Genomic DNA, 22,221 nt, shown 5'->3' with positions numbered 1-22,221 from the left:
TTGAGATATGATTTAAAGGAAACATTTGCAACATGATAAAGGGCATATATGAAAAAACCTACACCTAACATCCTACTCAGTGGTGAAAGACTGAAAGCTTTGCTCTTGATATCAAGAACAAGACACTTTCACCATGTTATTCAACATTGTACTGGCTAGAGCAATTAGGCAAATATGTGAAATAAAAGGCATACAAATCATAAAGGAAGAAGTAAATCTTTCACTTTTTGCAAATGATATGATACGATAGCTAGAAAGTCCAGAAAACTCTACAACAAAGCTACTAGACCTAATAAATGAGTTCAGCCAAGTGACGAGATACATGATTAACACATGAAAATCAGTAGTGTTTCTATACACTTGAAATGAACAATATGAGGATGAAATCAGGAAAAAAATTCCATTTACAATAGCAACTAAAAGAATAAAATATCTAGGAATAAACTTAACCAAGCATGTAAACGACCTGCATTCAAAAACTACAAAGCATTGTTAAAAGAAATTAAAGACTTAAATAAATAGAAGGACGATCTGTGTTTACAGATTGGAAGGATAATTATTGTTAAGATGTCTATTCTACCCAAATTGATTTGCAGATTCAACACAATCCCAATCAAAATTCCAATAGCCTACTTTGCAGAATTGGAAAATTCAATTACCAAATTCATTTGGAAGTGTAAAGGCTCCTGAAAAGCCAAAAAAGTCTTGAAAAAGAAAAACAAAGTTGGAGTACTCTCACTTCCTGACTTCAGAACATATTACAAAGCTACAGTGATAAAAAAAAAAAGCATAAAAACAGACATTGATCAATGGAATTGAATTGAGAGTTCAGGAATAGACTCTCAAATCAATGATCAATTGATTTTTGACAAGGCTGCCTAGGGCACCCAACTGAGGCAGAGAATTCTCTTTAACAAATGGTGCTGGGAGAATTGGTTATCAATATCTAAAAGAATGAAAGAGCACCCCATCTTATGCCTTATAGAAAAATTAACTCAAAGTGGATCAAAGACATAAATCTAAAATCTAGCACCACAAAATTCCTAGAAGACAATGTAAGGAAGTATCTTCAAGATCTGTGGTAGTGGTTTCTTAGACCTTACACCTTAAGCACAAGTGATGAAAGAAAAATTAAGTGAGACCTTCTCAAAATTGAACACTTTTATGCTCTTTCAGAGGACTTTGCAAGAGGGTGAAAAGGCAGCCTATTTAGTGGGAGAAAATATTTGGAAACCACATATCTGGGATATATAAAGAGGTCTTACAACTCAATGATAAAAAAGACCAATTTAAAAATGGGTAAAAGATATGAATAGACCTTTTATCAAAGAGTATATACAAATGGCTAGCAAGTACATGAACAGATGTTCAGCATCACTAGCTATTAGGGAAATTCAAGTCAAAACCACAGTAAGATATCACTTCACACCTACTAAAACGGCCACTATTAAAAGGAGAGGATGTGGAGAAATAGGAACACTTATTTACTGTCGGAAGATACAGTGCAGCCATTGTGAAAGACAGTCTGGCAGTTCCTCAGGAAGCTAAGGATAGAGCTGTCATATGATCCATCAATCCCATTACTGGATATATATTCAGAACTGACAGCAGGATCACAAACAAACATGGCACACTGATGTTACTAGCAGCATTACTACTCACTGCTCTCCCTCCTATGTGGAACATGACTCCCAGGGGTGTAAATCTCCCTGCCAATGTGGGACACAAATCCTGGGATAAGCCAGGACATGGCATCAAGAGATTGAGAAAACCTTCTTGACCAAAAGGGTAAAGGAGAAATGAGACAAAATAAAGTTTCACTGGGTGAGAGATTTCAAACAGAGTTGAGAGATTATCCTGGAGGTTATTCTTAGGCATTATATAGATATCCCTTTTTAGTTTATGGTGTACTGGAGTGGCTAGAGAGAAGTACCTGAAACTATTGAGTTGTGGTCCAGTACCCTTGTTTCTTGAGGATGATTGTATAATGATATAGCTTTTGCAACGTGACTGTGTGATTGTGAAAACCTTGTGTCTAGATGCTCCTTTTGTCCAGGGTATGGACAGATGAGTAAAAAATATATATGGATATGAATAAATAAGTAAATAATAGGCGGGGCTAAGGGTAAAATAAGTTGTGTAAACTGCTAGTGGTCAATGAGAGGGAGGGGTATGGGATATGGTATGTATGAGTTTTTTTTCTTTATTCTTTTTATTTCTTTTTCTGGAGTGATGCAAATGTTCAACAAATGATCATGGTGATGAATACAAAATTATGTGATGGTACTGTGAGCCACTGATTGTATATCACGTATGGAATGTTTGTATGTTAATAATGTTTGTATGTTAAGATTTATCGATAAAAACATTTTAAAAACAAAACAGCACTTTAGGAAAACAATAACAACAAAATAGTGGCATTACTTAAACTTGCCAAAAGATGGAAACAACTCAGGTGTCCACCACCCAATGAATGGCTAAACAAAATGTGGTATATACATATGATAGGATACTATGCAGCTGTAAGAAGAAATGAAGTCATGATGCATGTGACTACATGGATGCACCTTGAGGACATTATGTTGAGTGAAATAAGTCAGATAGAAAAGGACAAATATTGTATGACCTCAGTAATTTGAACTAAATAGAAGTAGCAAACTCATGGCATTAGTATCTATCACATTAGCCACCAGAAGGTCTACTGAGGGCAGAGGATGGGAATTTCATGCTTAATTTGTACAGAACGTGTAATAAAGTTTATTGCAGTTGTTTGGAAACCAATGGAGATGATGGGAGCACATTATAGTAACTGTAACTAACAGTGATGATATGTGGTTGAAAGGGAGAGGTTTAAAGTTGTGTATGTCACTAGAAGGAAAGCCATAGGATGAAACATAGGACTGTGTAACATAGTGAACCCTCTGTGGGGTGAAAATGTTCTATAATTGGTGAATGCACAGTTCTGTGAATATACTAGAAGACATTGATTGTACGCTTTAGATAGTTTGAATACTATGTGAATTTATCTCAATAAAACTGCTTTAAAATAATGGACAAATAATTGAATAGACGTTTCTCCAAAGAATATATACAAACAGACAATAATCACCTTAGTCATTAGGGAAATGACTAAATCACAATGAGATGCTACTTCACACCCGCTAGGATGGCTGTTATTAAGAACATGGAAAATATCAAGTGTTTGTGAGTATTTGAAGGAATTGGCAGTTCCTCAGAAGGTTAAACATAGAACTATCAATGACCCTGCCCTCCCACTTCTAGGTATATATCCACCAATATTGGAAGCAGTGACTAATAGTAATTCTACTATTAATTAGAGTCCATGGTTCACAGATTGGCTTAGCCTCTATAAAAATCTATCATGGGCACATACTTATGCACAGTTGTACTTGTAATATACAATAGACTTCAGCTGCAGTGATTTTGTAACGACTGGAGAAGAAGCAAATCTTTTTAGAAACTCTGTGGAGATCAAAGAAACTCTGTGGCGATCTAAGGGGCATGGGCTGGAGTACTTCAGGTCTTCTAGTTCCATTTATTGTATGCACAGTGGAAGAGTTGACTTGTTATTCTCTTTTTCCATTGCTATTCTCTTATTTTAGGTAAGGTCCAAGATTGGCTATTGTCCACAGTTTGATGCCTTGCTGGAGCACATGACTGCTCGGGAAATAATGGTCATGTATGCCAGGTTGTGGGGGATCCCTGAGGCCAAGATTTCCTCACATGTGAACAACTTGTTGAGCTCACTGAATCTGGAAGCCAGTGCTGACAAGGTTGTCTACACTTACAGGTGAGATATTTTACTGGCATCCTCATTGATACCAGCGTTCAGGAGCAACCCTATGTTTCTTCTTTTTGGACTGAGTGCCCACAGCTTAAAATGAGCTTCACTACTAAACAGGGGCAATGACTGTGAAATAACACAATGCCCTACCAGGATGTAGATGTCAGCAGTAAAGGAGACCTGGGTAGTATCACATCTTTCCAGTGCTGTTTGAATTGCAGCCATTGAATTCCAAAAGAAAGCATCTCTCTCTCTCGCAGTCTCTCTGTAGTTCTTTTGTCTTCCAAGCAATGAGGAACATAAGTCTCTTTGTATCGGGCTGACCATGATGCAGCTTATCTATCTGGGAATACCCATGACACTCAAGGATAAGAATATAAAATTCCACTGATAATGTGGCTAAAATCAAGTAATAAACAAAAGTCACTTTTCCCCATTTCAAATGAAAATGAATTGATTTCATCTGGATTTGGTTATGATACTTTGGTTGAATAACATACAATCCATATTTTTTAAATCTCTGCTGTTTCCTGTTACTCAGCATTTTGGAAGCCTTTTCTGATTGTTTCCTATAAATAACTATGTATTACATGCATTTATATGGGTTAAATTTCTGTAATATATAGCCTTCTTTTCTTCTGCTTTCTCTCTCCTTCCCTGACCACGAAGTGGAGGAGTGAAACGTAGGCTGAGTACTGCTGTTGCCCTAATGGGAAAACCCTCAGTGATTTTCCTGGATGAGCCATCAACAGGCATGGACCCAGTAGCCCGACGCCTGCTCTGGAATGTGGTAACAAGGACACGAGAAAGTGGCAAAGTCATCATCATAACCTCCCACAGGTGTGGCTCACTGGGAGGCTTGCTTGAAGGTTGGCAGGAGTTGTAGTCGCTGTAAGAGGAAATTATTTGGGGCTGGGAATATTGGATAGTGATACTGCCTGAATGTGAGCTCCTGGGTAATTTAATTAATGCAATAACCCAGAATCCTCATTGCACTAAAAAAATCAAAAATGGGAAGAGGGTAGAAAGTTCAGGAGATGTGTTTTTTAAGGATTTGGTCTCTAACTACTTTGAATTTTAAAAATCTCCACTTCCCAACCATGAGCTTGACAATAGGCACATGCAAGGAGAGTCACAAAGTCCTGGCTGTTGAACTACAGAATACCCTCCAATGGAGAATCTTTCTAGCCTTAAATCACTCTGGTATCTTGTCTCCCCAGTATGGATGAATGTGATGCCCTTTGTACCAGGCTGGCCATCATGGTAAAGGGCAAGTTGGTGTGCTTGGGCAGCCCGCAGCACCTCAAGAACAAGTTTGGTAATGTTTACATCCTGAAGATCAAGATGAAAACTGGTACAGATGAAAATATAATAAAGAATTTTAAAAATTTCATTGAAAAAACCTTCCCAGGTAAATAAATCCAGTTAACTTTATTAGAGGCGGAGATGGGCTAAGTCATATTTGTTTTTTCACCATTGATAATATTGTATGTCTCCAGTAACTATTTCCTATAAGTTTTTTATATTTATTGATCTTCCATACTGAGTTTCTTTTGGAATATTTGTTCCTATAAACTTCCCGTGTTTGGTTATGTTAAGTAGTTTTCATGAAAAAACAAAGGTTCTCATCAAGTTTCTGTATCAGCTAATCAGGCAGTTGTGGATTTGTGCTGTCCATAGGAATGATATTCTAAGGTTGTATTTTTGAGCATGATTCTCAATTATTTGTACATCTTTTCCATGCAGAATTTTTTTCTCCTCGCACTAAACATGTAACTGTGATCTTTTACTGCTTTAGCCAGGACATGGTTTTGAAATGCAAACAAGAATCACTAAACTTCTTTCTTTCCATTTAGGAATAGTTCTGCTTTTGCATGCTAAATTCAGTAGGTGTCTCCATGTATACGTGGTACAGAATCACAGATTATGATCCAAACCTCTCTTTTCTAAACATAAATCAGAGGCATGGAAATGCTTTGAACAATTCTGGTTCTTCATCTTAGATTCCAGTTTGGTTGGATAATCAAAATATCACAGAAGTTCCCATTGAATGTCAGGCTAAGAAATTGGAACCTTATCTTCTAGGCAATGGAAAATAGCATGATTGATAACACAGTAGGAATGGAAAGCAGAAAGTATATAGGAAGTGGATGATGGAACAGATGTGGAGGTCCAAGAACAAGAAAAAGAAAATTACCTGATAGTTGGGTCAGACTGCTTCTGATGTATGACAAATGCATATGGATAGGTGCATTAAGAAGCTGAATGTTACTTATGAATTCATTTTGCAAATATTTTTGAGTACTTATTACATCAGATATTTTTGATGTGGTGCCTAGATAATCACAAAGAGAAGCTGTGACCAGAAAACCTCATTTACTGTGAGCTCTTCTAGCAACTTGCTTAGTTTGAAGGTGAGATGCTAAACAGTGGCCAGAGACCTATCCTCAGGGATGTGGTCCGAACCACAGTAATGAGGAATTGGGTTGAGATAACATTCCTAACCATTCAGGGGTGGTTGCCCAGTCCTTCCTCATATTATTCTTGAGCAAAATAGGTACTCAAATATCACAGACTCAAAAAGGAACTGGTGTGCGACCTATACATAAACATTCATTTTTGTAGGAAGAAAGAATTCTTATAAGCAAAGAGCAGCTGGACTATATAGTTCAAAAGAGACTTACCATAGGAACCAGAAAATATTTAGGGCACATGATTCTACATAATCTCAATGAAATTCAAGCTGGCCATGTATTCTTTTTTAAAAATCACAAATAAGACAGCACAAATGAGATATTGTGCTTTAAGAAAGCATAAAAAAGATAATTCCATTTTTTTGCAGTATAAAAATTATATCTCTGAAAAGTAGTCCTGATAAAATTAAAGCAAAAGTGGTCTTAATACAATACTTCGCACAGTAACAAAAGTGAGAAATTTCCTTAGTAACCAAAAAATAAAAAAATAAAATGAAAAAAAGGTGAAAATAAAAAACACAGTGAGCTGGAACATAAGAGCAAGCAGCAGGATAATGCAAGTTCAGAAAGCAAGTGTCCAGTGTCGGCACCAGGATCACAGATGAAGCTCTGGACCCTCTGCAAGGTTGGGAAGCTCATGCTGAGACTCAACTTACTCAAAGTCTGGAAGCTCAAAGTGAACAAAAGTGGTTGGTAGTAGCTCCTGACTCCAGGCAGAAGCAAGCACAGATCTCCTCTGGGGGGAGATTTAGGCCCGGGATGGAGAAAAAACAGAGGAAGGTCTACACTGAGAGGAAGATCTACATTGAGAAGGTCTACATGGAGAAAGGAACCCTGCAGCTATCAAGCTAAGACAATTATTCTGTCCCACTACCCCTCCTACGTAAGAAACTCCCCCCAAAACTATAAGAAAATTCATCTCACTTAAACATGAACAACTTAAAGATTGTGTTGAACTCCACAGAAAAATATCGTAAATAAAAGATGACCAACAAAAAAACGTAAAAGAGAGTGGAAGCTTAGCAAATATAGAGGCCACAAAGCAGATGAAATACTAAAGACTGCCATTCAAGAAAGTTTCAAGAAATAAACGAAGACAAATCTGCACTGAAAAAGTTGACCCCAAATTGTTGACACCAATGAATATTCTAATATAACTATTGTACTTTAATCATAAAAGGCAGGGGAGCATTTGGATAGCCAGGCAAAAAGACTAGTTATTTACTAGGGAAAGAAAATCAGATTGACCTTGGACTTTGTAAAATTTTATGCTAAGAGGCATATCACCTATTTAAAACCCTCTAAGAAGGAAAAATCCATGTGAAGGTTTTTACATTCAGAGAAAATGACCTTTAAGAAGAAAAGTTATAAACAAATAGTTATAGACACATGAGAACTCAGGGAGTGTGGTTCCCATGAGCTCTTCCTGAAGAATATGCAAACAAAAAATTTCAGATCAACCAAGAAATGATTGGAGAAGCTTCTGCATGCAAACAAATAGTGGGCCTTGAATATATTTAACTGTAGAAATAGGGCTAAGTCCTTTATTTAGGGTTTATTTCGATGACAGACTATTACATAGTTGATACATATTTTAGAAATGTATATATAATACAATGATCAAAATGGGGGGAAAAGGCAGGGGATATATGGAAGGTATAATATGCTTACTGAATGTGTTTTAGGTGTTAGCTGGGAATAAAATATTACTTTAAATTATATGCTGAAGGAGGTAGCTAAGAAGTTAGTAGCACATTCAGTGTTCTTAATAGGCACTAAAAACAGTATCTTAAAAATAGAGGATTATGAATATTAATTTAAAGATATCAGTATGGATGTTAACCATTAGAACAAAATCATAAACTTCCCTATATAACACATGTAATAAAAAAAGAAGTAGAACCAACCACATAGTATATATATATATATATATATGCTTATTTTTATGTGTTTATGTTTATATTTATGCATATAAAAAGATATATGCATTTTCATTATGTATAATTATATGGGAGAATGCACACTGAACATATTGGTATTATCAATAAATGTAAAAAAAGGCTTAGCTCCCATAAGAAAGGAAAAAAACATTTTTTTTTGATTGGATAACAAGTGAAATCCAACTTTCTATTCTCTGTAAAAAATACTACCAAAACAAGCCATTTATTTAAACAAGGTTAAAAATATAAGTATGATCTTCACGTTCTCATTGTAACTCACACTTAGTTTGTAGCTAAATTTTTCTTTTAGTTAAATCCTTGCAGTTTGAATGGCAGACGGTGGTGTCTGCCTTAGGTCAGCACATGTTCTGGTCTTATTTCTCCTGGCAAGCGCCTCTTTCTCTTTGTTTTAAATTAGTAATGGCTACCTCCTCTCATCCCATCATGTGATTCGTATTCACCTGTACAAGAATCAAGATGGTGATTTATATGTATAATTTCTGCTTTCACATAGCATGGAGATTAATAATTATAAGAAAAAGGGGAAGATTTTGTCCTGCTCTCCTCCCCACCAAACACACTCTATGCTTATGCTTGATACACAACCAAGAGGAAAATCCTCCCAGTTCATATTTTGTGTACTATGCTTAGGAATAAACTCTTGTCATAACATTAGAATTTTAGGTAGGTGTGGGTGTTTTACCTTGGGCATATGAGCTGACAATTTTCCTGTGTGGAGAGGTGAGTTAGCCCACCCTCAACAATTGCTATAAGATTATTATGGCTATTTCAGCAGGAACAAAAATTTCTTGAAAAATTAGCCATGTCAAGTATCCCAAAGACAGTGGGCCTTTGGGTTATGTCCCCTTTTGTAATAACCACATCTATTCACCCCTCTATTGTGTATAATTAAAGTGATGTGGCAATGGTTCGAAATTTTAAATGTATTCACCTGTCATATCTTTCCTTTCTTAGGTAGTGCCATAAACCAGGAGAGTCAAGGGATTATTAACTACTCCATTCCCAGCAAGGACAATAGCTGGGGAAAGGTGATTGTAGAAGCCCTGCCCTTTTTTTCATGACATGTTAATAGAGTACAATTACTACTCTATTTAGGAAATATTTGGGACCCAAACGTGGAATGGGAACCTGGTAATGAGAGGGGAGCAGAGCCTTTAGGCTACTTTTCAAAGGCCATTGTGTTCAATTGCTTGAGATTTTTGTCCCTAAATCCCATTATTATTCCATGCTTGTCAAAAGAATGGAGACAGAGAATTGCCTCCTGCCTGGCTTCATTTCTTATTTTTCCATTCCTTCTACTTTCTCACCTCCCCCTCCAGTGCCTTTTGCCCTCTAACATAAACTTGATAGGCATTAGGGAAGGGTGGGGTTGAGGCTTATCTGGGTTAGGGGCTAGGAAGGAGGATTACAATTATAACCATATTTTTTGTTTTTGTTATTAAAGATGTTTGGTATTATGGAGGATGCTAAAAAGCAATACAATATAGAAGACTATTCTATCAGCCAAATAACACTGGAACAAGTCTTTTTGACCTTTGCTAACCCAGGTAAAACAGGAGATGAAAGTGGAAAATAGACTCCATGAGATTCAGTTTCAACCCGTGACCCTTATTTCTTAGACTGCTCCCTATTGCACTTGGATAACAGAGGGACATTCCTCTGTGTATATATTTTGTTTGAAATTTATTTCTGTAATAAAGAGTCCCCCAAAGTAGAATCTTTGTCCCTTTCTTTGTAGATTGAGGTGAGTGGCCTGTGTATCCAGCATGTACAAATCTGAAAAGATTTGGTGGTACTCCTGTTTTCTCTCCCAGAAATAAGGAAGAGCAGCCTTTCTCAGGGTGGGGTCAAGAAACTAAGCCTGAGTATTTTGAATGTTTGAACTGAAACACTAGAAAACTTAGTGCTATTAGATGGGACAGCCTGAAAAGTGAGAACGTTATGCTTTAGCAGCTGCATTATGAATAAGAGGAGACTAAGACCTGGAGCAAATCATCTTTCCCAAGGATATGCACACATGCATACACACACACATGCGCACCAATTTTATACTGAAAAACAGTCTAATTAATAATCAACATCAGAGTCTCCTGGGAAGAGTAGAATAAGGACAGGCAGAACTCATCCTCTACAAAAGCACCTAAAGAACATGCAAGAATTATCCAAATCAGCGGTTCTGGGGCTCAGGAGACCAGGGAAGAACCATTGCAGCATATAAGGAGGACCTGGGTGATGAAATGTAGAAACCGTGACTGAGAAATTGTGTTGTGTGAACTCAGCCATGGCACCCGGTGCCCCTTCTTTCTCCTGAGCCCAGTAGCTGTGGGACAGCTTGGTTCTCACCAGCTGGTGAGCCAGCACGGACCCACTCCAATGAGGGTAGTGAAATTAACCCTCTTGGTCTTGCAGCTTAGAGCCTTTTCATGAAGGAGCTCAGAAGCTCATGGCTCCATTATTCCCACAAACTCAGAGACTGAAGCAAAAGACTAATCTCCAACGCAGTTCCTGTCACCAATCCCCCCACCCCAACAGCCAGCAGGCACTGCACAGTCCTGGGCAGACTCTTGACTGGTCAGATTAACCCTTCAGTCCTGCAGCCTGGGCCTTTCCACAGGGAAGCTCAGGAGCCAGCGGTTCAATTGGTCTCAGAAACAGAGATTGTGGAGCTGGAATGATCTGCACCAGGGTGCCTGGCACCCACCCCCCACCCCTGAGGCTGGCAAGTCCAGGTGGGTCTGGCTCTCATCTGGCTGGCTGAGGCTTGGGGAGAGACAGAGAGACTCTCCACTCAGGAAAAGGGGACATGGCACAGTCCTATTCCAGCTGCTGGTCAGAAGGGGTGACCCTCTGGATCTCACAGCATCGAACCTTTCTACGCGGAAGCCCAGGGCACTCTACACAAACAGAGAAGCAGTGGTGAGTGACTGGGCTTCACTGCAGTCCCAGATGCCCATCCCTCCCTGCCTCCTCTGCCCCCACCTGAGGCTGACAGCCTGGAGTGAGCCTGGGTCCTGTCCAGGCTGCAGTGGTCTGAGAGGGACAGGGAGGCTCTTCCCTTGGGAAAAGGGGGATGCAGAACAGTCTTGACCCAATTGTTAACCAGTGAAATAGGACAGCAGGGTCCCACAACCTTGGTCATTTCTGGAAATGTGCCCATGGCACCGTGGGCCTTTATCCCTGTTCACTGAAGAAATAAAGGGATGAAAAAAAACTTTGTAGGGCTCTGGAGAATAGGTTGCAGAAGAGTGCCATCTGCAGGGATCGCTGGTAAAGGTAGTCTGAGAAGCGATTTACCTGACCTTTTCTCTAGAGCCCTTTGGTACAAGTCTGCACCCATAAGGGGACAATGACCCTGGTGTAGCTGTAAAATACTGAAGAACCAAGTGCCAAAGGAAACCTTCAACGTGAATCTGATGAAGGGAAATCAACTTTCAAAATAATCTTATCAATATAATCAGATGTCCAGAAACCTGTAAAAAATTACAAGGTAAATTAAGAAACAAGAAGATATGGCCAAATCAAATGGTCAAATAAAAAAAGTTGAAAGAAATACATGATTTGGAACAACTAATCAAAGATGGTTGAACAAATGTCCTAAATAATTTCAATAGATAAACAAAAACTGAGAGAATTGGTTAACAAGAGACCTGCCCTGAAAGAAATACTGAAGGGAGATCTGCCAACTGAAAAAAAAAAAAAAGAACTGGAAACTGGAGAGAGAGGTTTGTATCCCACCCCCCAAAGAAAAGCTGGGGTAGCAATACTAATATAGGAAAAAAATAGACTTTAAATGCAAAGCTATTATAAGAGACAAAGAGGTACATAATGTATTAATGAAGGAGGCATCCACCAAGAAGAAACAAAAATCATAAATAAATGCGCATCTAACCAGGGTGCCCCAAATACATGAGGCAAATGCTGACAAAGCAGAAGAGAGTATTAAATATCTCTACTAAAATAGTGGGAGACATCAACACATCACTCCTTCCAATAAATAGAACCTTTGGACAAAGGATCAACATGGACACAGAGAACCTAAATAATAAGATAAATGAGCTAGATATAACAAACGTATATAGAGTATTGCACCCCAAAACAGCAGGGTATACATTCTTCCCTCATGTTCATGGAACGTTCTCCAGGATAGACCACATGCTGGGGCACAGAGCACAAATTTAAAAGGAATGAAACTATAAAAAGTACTTTCTCTGATCATAATGTAATGAAGTTGGAAATTAATAACAACTAGAGAATTGGAAATTTCACAAATATGTGGAGGTAAAACAACATGCTCTTAAAGAATCAATGGGTCAAAAAAGAAATTGCAAGAGAAATTGGTAAATATCTCGAGAAGAATAAAAACAAGAATGCAATATATTGAAACCTGTGGGATACAGCAAGAGCAGTGCTGGAAAAAACTTTTTGCCTTAAATGCCTACATTTAAAGTGAAGAAAGAGCTAAAATCAAAGACCTGATTGCACACCTAGTGGAACAAAAGAAAGAAGAGCAAACTAATTCCGAAGTAAGCAGAAGAAAAGAAACAACAAATGTTAGAGTGGAAATAAATGAAATGTATAAAAAAGAATAATAGAATCCATAAAACCAAAAGTTGGTTCTTTGAGAAGATTATAAAATCAACAAACCTTTAGCTAGACTGACAAAGACAAAAACAAATGCAAATATATAAGACTGGAAATGAGAGGGGGAGTCATTATCATGGATAATGATAAGCTACTAAGAAAAACTGTATGCCAGGCAGGCAATGTTGGCACAGCAGGCAGAGTTCTCACCTGCCATGCCCAAGACCGGTGTTTGATTCCTGGGGCAAAACAAACAAAAAAAGCTGTATGCCAACAAATAGTTTGTTATTCACACTTAGATGAAATGGACAGTTTCCTAGAAACACAAAAACAACCTATAGTGACTCAAGAATAAATAGAAGCCCTCAACAAATCAATCACAAATAAAGAAATTGACTCAGTCAACAAAAATCTTCCCATAAAGAAAAGCCCAGGTTCAGATGGCTTCACGGGTGAATTTTACCAAGCATTCCAAGAAGAATTAATACCAATCGTGCTCAAATGCTTCCAAAAAATTGAAGATGGAACACTACATAACTCATTCTAGGAAGCCAGTATGATCTTAATACCAAAACTAGATGAAGAAACTACAAAAAAAGAAAACTTCCAACCAATCTCTCCAATGAATATAAATGAAAAAATCCTCAACAAAATACTTTCAAATCGAATCCAAAAGCACATTAAAAAGACATACACCATGACCAAGTGGGTTTTATTCCAAGTATGCAAGGGTTTTTCAACACAAGAAATCAATTAATGCAATACACTACATCAACAAATCAAGGGGGGGGGAATATTCACCTCTATTGATGCACAAAAAGTATTTAACAAAGTCCAGCATCCTTTCTTAATAAAAAACACTTTGATTGGGAGGAATTGAAGGAAATTTCCCCAATATGATAAAAGGCATATATGAAAACCAACAGCTAACATTGTACTCAGTGGTGAGAGACTGAACGCTTTCCTTCTTAGGTCAGGAATAAGACAAGGATGCCTGCTATCACCACTGTTATTCGACATTGTACTAGAAGTTCTAGCTAGAGCAATTATGCAAGAAAAAGAAATAAAAGGCATCCAAATTGGATGCAGATGACATGATCCTGTATTTAGAAATCTTGGAAAAACTGTGACAAACTACTTTAGCTAATAAATGAGTTCAGCAAAGTGGTGGGATTCAAGATCAACATGCAAAACCACTAAGGTTTCTATACACTAGTAATAAGTTATCTGAGGAGGTAAAAAAAAAGAAAAAATTACAATAGCATTTACAATATTGTAAATGCCATTTACAATAGCAACTGAAAAATTAAATATCTAGGAATAAACTTAACTAAGGTTGTAAAGGGCCTGTACAAGAAAATCACAAAGCATTTCTAAAAGAAATTAAAGAAGACCTAAATAGGTGGAAAGACATTCCATGTTCGTGGATAGGAAGGTTAAATGTCATTAAGATATCAATTCTACCCAAATTGACCTAAGATTCAATTCAATACCAATCAAAGTTCCAAAAGTCTACTTTTCAGAACTGGAAAAGCTAACTATTACATTTATTTGGAGTGGTATGGGACCTCAAGTGGCCAAAAACATCTTGAAAATGAAGAATCAAGTGGGAGGACTCATGCTTCTGGACTTTAAAGCATATTATAAGGCCACAGTAGTCCAAATAACATGATGTTGGCATAAAGATAGATATATTGATCAATTAAATCAAATTGAGAGTTCAGAAATAGACCCTCATATCTATTGTCAATTGTTTTTTGACAAGGCCATCATGTTCACTCAACTGGGACAGAAGAATTTCTTCGACAAATGTTGCTGGGAGAACTGGATATCAATATCCAAAAGAATGAAAAAGATGCGTATCTCTCACCCTATACAAAAATTAATCCAAATGTGGATCAAAGACTTAAGAGCCAATACCCTAAAACTCTTAGAAGAAAACATCTTCAAATATAGTGATAAGATGTAGTTTCCTAGACGTTATACCCCAAGCACAAGCAGTGAAAGGAGAAATATATTAATGTAATTCCTCAAAATAGAATGCTCTGTGCTTCAAAGAACTTTTTAGAAGAGTAAAAAGGCAGCTGACTCAATGGGAAAAAATACTTGGAAACCACATATCTGCTAAGGGTTTGATACCCAGAATATAAAATAAATCCTACAACTCAACAATAAAGAGATGAACAATGCAATTTAAAAATGGGCAAAAGATAAGAATGAAAATTTTCCGAAGAGGAAATGCATATGGTTAAAATGCACATGAAAAGATGCTCAAGCACACTAGCTATTATGGAATTGTAAATCAAAACCATAATGAGATATACTTTCATACCTCCAAGAATGCCTCTGTTAAACAAAGAGTAAGCCACAAGTGTTGGAGAGGATGTGCAGAAATAGAAACCTTTATTCAGTGCTGATGGGACTGTACATGGTACAGCTGCTGTAGAAGACAGTCTGGCAGTTCCTTGGAAAGCTAAGTATAGAGTTGCCACTGTATATCCAGAAGATCTGAAAGCAGGGATGTGAACAGACACTTTCACACCGATGGTCATAGAGGCATTATTCACAATTGCCAAAAGATGGAAACAACCTAAGTGTCTATTAACTGATGAATGTATAAACAAAATGTGGTATATACGTGTAATGGAATATTATTCAGCAGTAAGGAAGAATGAAGTTTTGAAGCATACAAAAACATGGATGAACCTTGAGGACATTGTTGAGTGAAATAAGTCAGACACAAAAGAACAAAAATTGTATGTTAAGACTAATATAAATAAATTATAATATGTAAACTCATAGACATAAAATCTAGAGTATAAGTTACCAGGGGATAGAATGAGACTAGAGAATGGGGAGCTGTTGCTTGATATCTGCAGAATGTGTAGCTAAGTTGAGCTTATATGTTTGGAAATGGATAGAGGGTGATGGTAGCACATTATTGTGAGTGTAATTAATAGTCCTGAGTGTGAGTGAATGTGGTTTAAAGGGGGAGTTTACAATCATGTATGTCACCAGAAGGAGAGCTAGAGGTGAAAACACGGGAATGTATAACAGTGAATATTCTGGTGAATGGTGACTGTTACTAATAGTACAAATATAAAAGTTATAAACTAGAACAAATAGACAACACTATTGCAAAGAGTTAATAACAGAGGGGTATTTGAGAGAAAAATGTACCTATTGTAAATTATGGACTATAATCAAGGTAATATCTTAATATTCTCTATAACAAATGTACCACATCAATACTAGGGCTCAACAATGGGGGGGGGCATAAGGGGTATGGGATATTTTAGATTTTCTTTTATATTTTAATTTGATCTTACTATTATTGTAGTAATGAAAATATTCTAAACTTGATTGTGGTGATTACACATTCGTATGAAGATACTGGGAGCCATTGATGGTATACTTTGGATGGATTTCATGGTTTGTGAATATATTTCAATAAAACTACATTAAAACAACAACAACAAAAAGATTGATAATGTTTTTCAAGTCTTCTCTATCCTTTGTAACTCCCTGCTGACTTTCTCTATCACATATTGAGATAGGACTGATTCCACTTTATGCAGAGGGTCTTGCTGAGATTTTGTATAATTTGGTCCATTGTTAGGGCCCAGGGAGCTCAGAAGGCCATACCATGGGATGATTTTTTTGTACAAGAACCTAACTACTTCCTGGCTTTTTCTGAGTGAGTTGGAATGGCTTCCATCCATCCTGAAAAGGTACAGACTTTTACTAGCAGGTAGTGGTATCCCCTTGCCCGGGGAAGCTCTGTGAAGTTTATCTGGATGCTATCGAATGGCATTTGTCCCATGACTTGAATTCCTAGGGGGGTTCAACACTTGTTGGGTGTTGTTTTGAACATGTTACGCATTTAGCACAAACTGCTCAGGCGAGTTGATGCAGCCGAGGAATGTAAACATACTGTTGAAGAAACTGCTCCAGGACTGTTTTACCATAATGGCTAGCTTCATGAACTTGTGAGACCACTGCTGGATCAAGTGCTTTGGGAACTGCTAAACTGACCATTCTTGAATTTCCACCATTTATTTGGTAGGAAGGTGCTGCCTTCTTTAGAGTTTGAAAGGCTCTTTGTTGTTCGGCTTCCCAGAGCAGGGGTGAATTTTCAGCTCTTTGCTTAGCCTCATACAGGGCCTTAGTGACTGCAGCGAAGTTAGGGATCCAGATGTGGCAGAATTCCAGGGCCACTAGGAACTCAGACTTGTTACCAAGATGTGGGTGTAGTATTTGACAAACTGCTTGTTTGCTTTTAACTCCCAGGTGCCGGGTGGCTTGGGCAACATGAAGTCTGAGGAATTTTACTTGTTTTTTGCAAATTTGGGGCTTTTTTTTAGAGGCCTTATAGCCTGTTTGATTTAGGTAGGCCAGTAGTGCTCTTGTGCCTTTTAGACAGTCTTGTGAGGTTGTGCTGGCTAAGAGTAGATCATCGACATACTGGAGCAAAATGCTATTATGCTATTTTTCCTTTTTGTTTTGAACATATTATTTTTTTCTTTTTTTACTGATAACATACAAACATATACATTCTTAACATACATACATTCCATACATGATGTACAACCAATGGCTCACAATACCATCACACAGCTGTATATTCATCATCATCATGATCATTTTTTAGAATATTTGTATCACTCCAGAAAAAGAAATAGGAAGAAAAAAGAAAAAACTCATACATAACATACCCCTTAACCCTGCCTCTCATTGACCACTAGTATTTCCATCTACCCAGTATATATATTTTTTAATTTTAACATTTGTTACCCATATTGTTTATTTATTTTTAATCCATATATTTTACTCATCTGTCCATACTGTAGATAAAAGGAGCATCAGACACAAAGTTTTCACAATCACACAATCACACTGTGAAAGCTGTATCATTATACAATCATCTTCAAGAAACACGGCTACTAGAACAGCTCTACAGTTTCAGGCACTTCCCTCAAGCGTAATACCCCTTAAACTAAAAAGGGCATATCTATATAATTCATAAGGATAACCTCTCAACTCTGAAATCTCTTAGCCACTGACACTTCATTTTGTCTCATTTCTCTCTTCCCCTTTTGGTCGTGAAGGTTTTCTGAATCCCTTGGTGCTGAGTCCCAGCTCATTCTATGATTTCTGTCCCATGTTTCAGGGAGGTTCACACCCCTGGGAGTCATGTCTCATGTAGAGAGGGGGAGGGCAGTGAGTTTGCTTACCATGTTGGCTGAGACAAAGATAGGCCACATCTGAGCAACAAAAGAGGTTCCATGGGGGGCACTCGTAGGCCTAATTTTAAGTAGGCTTAGTCTATCCTTTGTGGGGATAAGTTTCATATGAACAAAACTCCAAGATTGAGGGTTCAGCCTCTTGATTTGGTTGTCCCCACTTCCTGCAAAAATATCAGGAACTCTCCAAATGGAGAAGTTGAATTTTCTTTTCTTGACGTTCCCCCAAGAGGACTTTGTAAATACTTTTTTATTCACTGTTCAAATCACTCTGGGATTTATCAGGGCATCACTTTGGACAAACCTCAAAATCTCATGCCCTATTCAAGGTTCCATGTACTTATGGTGTTCAATTAAATTGTCCATATAAACTATATTAGGAAATACACTAATCAAAATATAAATTTTGTACCAAATAAACATTTTTTGCTTTAGTCTCACACATAAGTGAAAGTTTTAAAATAAGAATTACCATCTATTTTCAACACCCTGCAATATTGACATTCATTTGTTCTTCCTCATGTAAAGAATTTTTTAAATTTGTGCATTTAATTACTATCATTGTACACACTAGGTTTTCCTAAATTATACCATCTCAGTCTTTATCATCTATCTTTCCATCTGGCTTCATTTGTGCCCTCAGCCCTCCTCCCTCCTCCATCATTCTCACATTCAGCATCATTCAGTGTACTAACATTATTATGCTACAATCAAGTAGTATTGTACTATCCATTTCTAAATTTTTACAATCAGTCCTGTTGCAAAATCTGTATCCCTTCAGCTCCAATTACCCAAAATGTACCCTATTTCTATCTCCTGATGGCCTCTGTTCTTAACTGAAATTCTCCTAGTTTATTCATTAATGTTAGCTCATATCAGTGAGACCATACAGTATTTGTCCCTTTGTTTCTGGCTAATCTCACTCAGCATAATGTGCTCAAGATCCACCCATATTGTTACATGATCCATTACTTTATTCTGTCTTACAGATGAGTAATATTCCATCGTATGTATATACCAAAGTTGTTTAGCCACCTGTCTGTTGGTGGACATTTGGGCTGTTTACATCTTTTGGCAATTGTAACTAATGCTGTTATAAACATTGGTGTGCAAATGTCCATTTGTGTCTTTGCCCTCATGTTCTCTGAATAGATACTAGCAATGGTATTGCTGGGTGTATTAGTTAGGGTTCTCTAGAGAAACAGAATCAACAGGGAACACTTGCAAATATAAAATTTATAAAAGTGTCTCACGTGACCGTAGGAACGCAGAGTCCAAAATCCACAGGGCAGGCTGCGAAGCTGATGACTCCAATGGATGGCCTGGATGAACTCCACAGGAGAGGCTCGCCAGCCAAAGCAGGAATGCAACTTATCTCCTCTGAGTCCTCCTTAAAAGGCTTCCCATGATTGCATTTAGCATCACTAATTGCAGAAGACACTCCCCTTTGGCTGATCACAAATGGAATCAGCTGTGGATGTAGCTAACGTGATCATAACCTAATCCTATGAAATGTCCTCATTGCAACAGACAAGCCAGTGCTTACCCAATCAGACGAACAGGTACCACAACATGGCCAAGTTGACACCTGTCCCTAACCATGACAGTCCACCCCTTGTCAACTTGGCACCTATACCTTAGATTTCCAAATGAAAACAAAAATAAGCACACATTTTTTCTTTTACCTGACAATACTCAACTGTCCTGCATATAACTGGAAACACATTAAATCTCTCCAGAATAGGGTGCAAATCCTTGGACAACATTCATTCTTAAACTTGATATCTTACAACTTAAATAGTATAACACAAACAAAACAGCATTACAGTCCTCGTTTCTGTAACTGATCACGTGGTCGAAGTTCATATTTATCACTACCTTCTTCCACTACCCATTCCATGTTCCCTTTCCCCTCAGCAAGCACTTCAGCTGGCCGTGGTTCTTTGCCTGGTGGGGTGACCCAAACCTTCATTCCTGAAGTCTCAGAGCCATTAGTGGTCCTGCCTGGATTGTGTTGTTGCAGTTTTCCATTGATTTTAATCACAGGGCATGGTAGTACTAATAGACGCCCCAGGGGATCTCCTATATTCCAAGAAAACTCTTCTTTACCTCCATTATGTAGTTGCAGTCCTACTTCTTTCTGATAGTCAGGGTCAATTACCCCAGACAATAATGTAATTCCCTTCTTGGTGTGTTGATCCAGAGGCATAAGTAGCCCAAAGTGGCCAGGTGGCAATCTTAACTTCCAGTTCAGTGGTATCACTGTTGTTTCTCCTGGAGAAAGCACACCCCGTTTTGGAACTAAAACCTGTAGACCAGCAGAACTCAGGGTAGCAGGGACAGGAAGCAAAAATTTTCCCAGTGGATCACTAGGAGTAATAGTGAGTGGCACCACACCCATTTCCACCCCTTGGTTCCTGGACCCATGGATCCTGGCTATGGGAGAAACAGCACCATACAGTGGACGCTGATTCAGAGCATACACAGCTTCCTGGAGAACATTACCCCAGCCTTTCAAGTTTTTGCCACCTAGTTGGCACCGTAATTGAGTTTTCAAAAGGCCATTCCACCGTTCTATCAATCCAGCTGCTTCTGGATGATGGGGAACATGGTAAGACCAGAGAATTCCATGAGCATGTGCCCATTCCCGCACTTCATTTGCTGTGAAGTGTGTTCCTTGATCCGAAGCAATGCTATGTGGAATACCATGGCGATGGATAAGGCATTCTGTAAGCCCACGAATAGTAGTTTTGGCAGAAGCATTGCGTGCAGGGAAAGCAAACCCATATCCAGAGTATGTGTCTATTCCAGTTAGAACAAATCGCTGCCCCTTCCATGAAGGGAGTGGTCCAATGTAATCAACCTGCCACCATGTAGCTGGCTGGTCACCTCGGGGAATGGTGCCATATCGGGGGCTGAGTGTGGGTCTCTGCTGCTGGCAGATTGGGCACTCAGCAGTGGCTGTAGCCAGGTCAGCCTTGGTGAGTGGAAGTCCATGCTGCTGAGCCCATGCATAACCTCCATCCCTACCACCATGACCACTTTGTTCATGAGCCCATTGGGCAATAACAGGAGTTGCTGGGGAAACAGGCTGACTGGTATCCATAGAACGGGTCATCTTATCCACTTGATTATTAAAATCTTCCTCTGCTGAAGTCACCCTCTGGTGTGCATTCACATGGGACACAAATATCTTCATGTTTTTAGCCCACTCAGAAAGGTCTATCCACATACTTCTTCCCCAGACCTCTTTGTCACCAATTTTCCAATTATGGTCTTTCCAAGTCCCTGACCATCCAGCCAAACCATTAGCAACAGCCCATGAGTCAGTATACAAACGCACCTCTGGCCAGTTTTCCTTCCAAGCAAAATGAACAACCAGGTGCACTGCTCGAAGTTCTGCCCACTGGGAGGATTTCCCCTCACCACTGTCCTTTAAAGACACCCCAGAAAGGGGTTGTAATGCTGCAGCTGTCCACTTTCGGGTGGTACCTGCATATCGTGCTGAACCATCTGTAAACCAGGCCCGAGTTTTCTCTTCCTCAGTCAATTCACTGTAAGGAACTCCCCAAGAGGCCATAGCTCTGGTCTGGGAAAGAGAAGGTAATGTGGCAGCAGGAGTGGAAACCATGGGCATCTGTGCCACTTCTTCATGTAACTTACTTGTGCCTTCAGGACCTGCTCTGGCTCTATCTCGTATATACCATTTCCACTTTACAATAGAGTGCTGCTGTGCACGCCCAACTTTATGGCTTGGTGGGTCAGACAACACCCAACTCATGATAGGCAACTCAGGTCTCATGGTAACTTGGTGGCCCATGGTTAAGCGTTCAGTCTCTACTAAGGCCCAGTAGCAGGCCAAAAGCTGTTTCTCAAAAGGAGAGTAGTTATCTGCAGCAGATGATAAGGCTTTGCTCCAAAATCCTAAGGGTCTGCGTTGTGATTCTCCTACTGGGGCCTGCCAAAGGCTCCAGACAGCATCTCTATTTGCCACTGACACTTCCAGCACCATTGGATCTGCTGAATCATATGGCCCAAGTGGCAGAGCAGCTTGCACAGCAGCCTGGACCTGTCGCAGAGCCTCCTCTTGTTCAGGTCCCCACTCAAAATTGGCAGCTTTTCTGGTCACTCGATAAATGGGCCGGAGTAGCACACCC

The 22,221-nt window shown here is 38.7% G+C and overlaps 1 protein-coding gene across 6 annotated transcripts in view; it reads left to right on the top strand.

Moving 5' to 3' along the window:
• The window catches only part of LOC143667404 (phospholipid-transporting ATPase ABCA3-like), a 287,971-nt gene extending 277,989 nt beyond the window's left edge, over positions 1 to 9,982 (top strand). For all 6 annotated transcript variants that reach the window (XM_077141597.1, XM_077141598.1, XM_077141594.1 and 3 more), the window contains 5 exons: positions 3,624 to 3,811; positions 4,475 to 4,645; positions 5,026 to 5,216; positions 9,195 to 9,268; positions 9,685 to 9,982. In XM_077141597.1, the coding sequence (XP_076997712.1) occupies positions 3,624 to 3,811; positions 4,475 to 4,645; positions 5,026 to 5,216; positions 9,195 to 9,268; positions 9,685 to 9,816 (756 nt within the window). In that variant the 3' untranslated portion in view covers positions 9,817 to 9,982. The remainder of the gene's footprint in view (positions 1 to 3,623; positions 3,812 to 4,474; positions 4,646 to 5,025; positions 5,217 to 9,194; positions 9,269 to 9,684) is intronic.
• Positions 9,983 to 22,221: the final 12,239 nt, after the last annotated feature.

This window comes from Tamandua tetradactyla, chromosome 23 (genome assembly GCF_023851605.1).
Source record: "Tamandua tetradactyla isolate mTamTet1 chromosome 23, mTamTet1.pri, whole genome shotgun sequence".
Taxonomy (NCBI): domain Eukaryota; kingdom Metazoa; phylum Chordata; class Mammalia; order Pilosa; family Myrmecophagidae; genus Tamandua; species Tamandua tetradactyla.
Note: the sequence above shows the minus strand (reverse complement) of the source record. Positions and strands in the feature narration are given on the sequence as shown.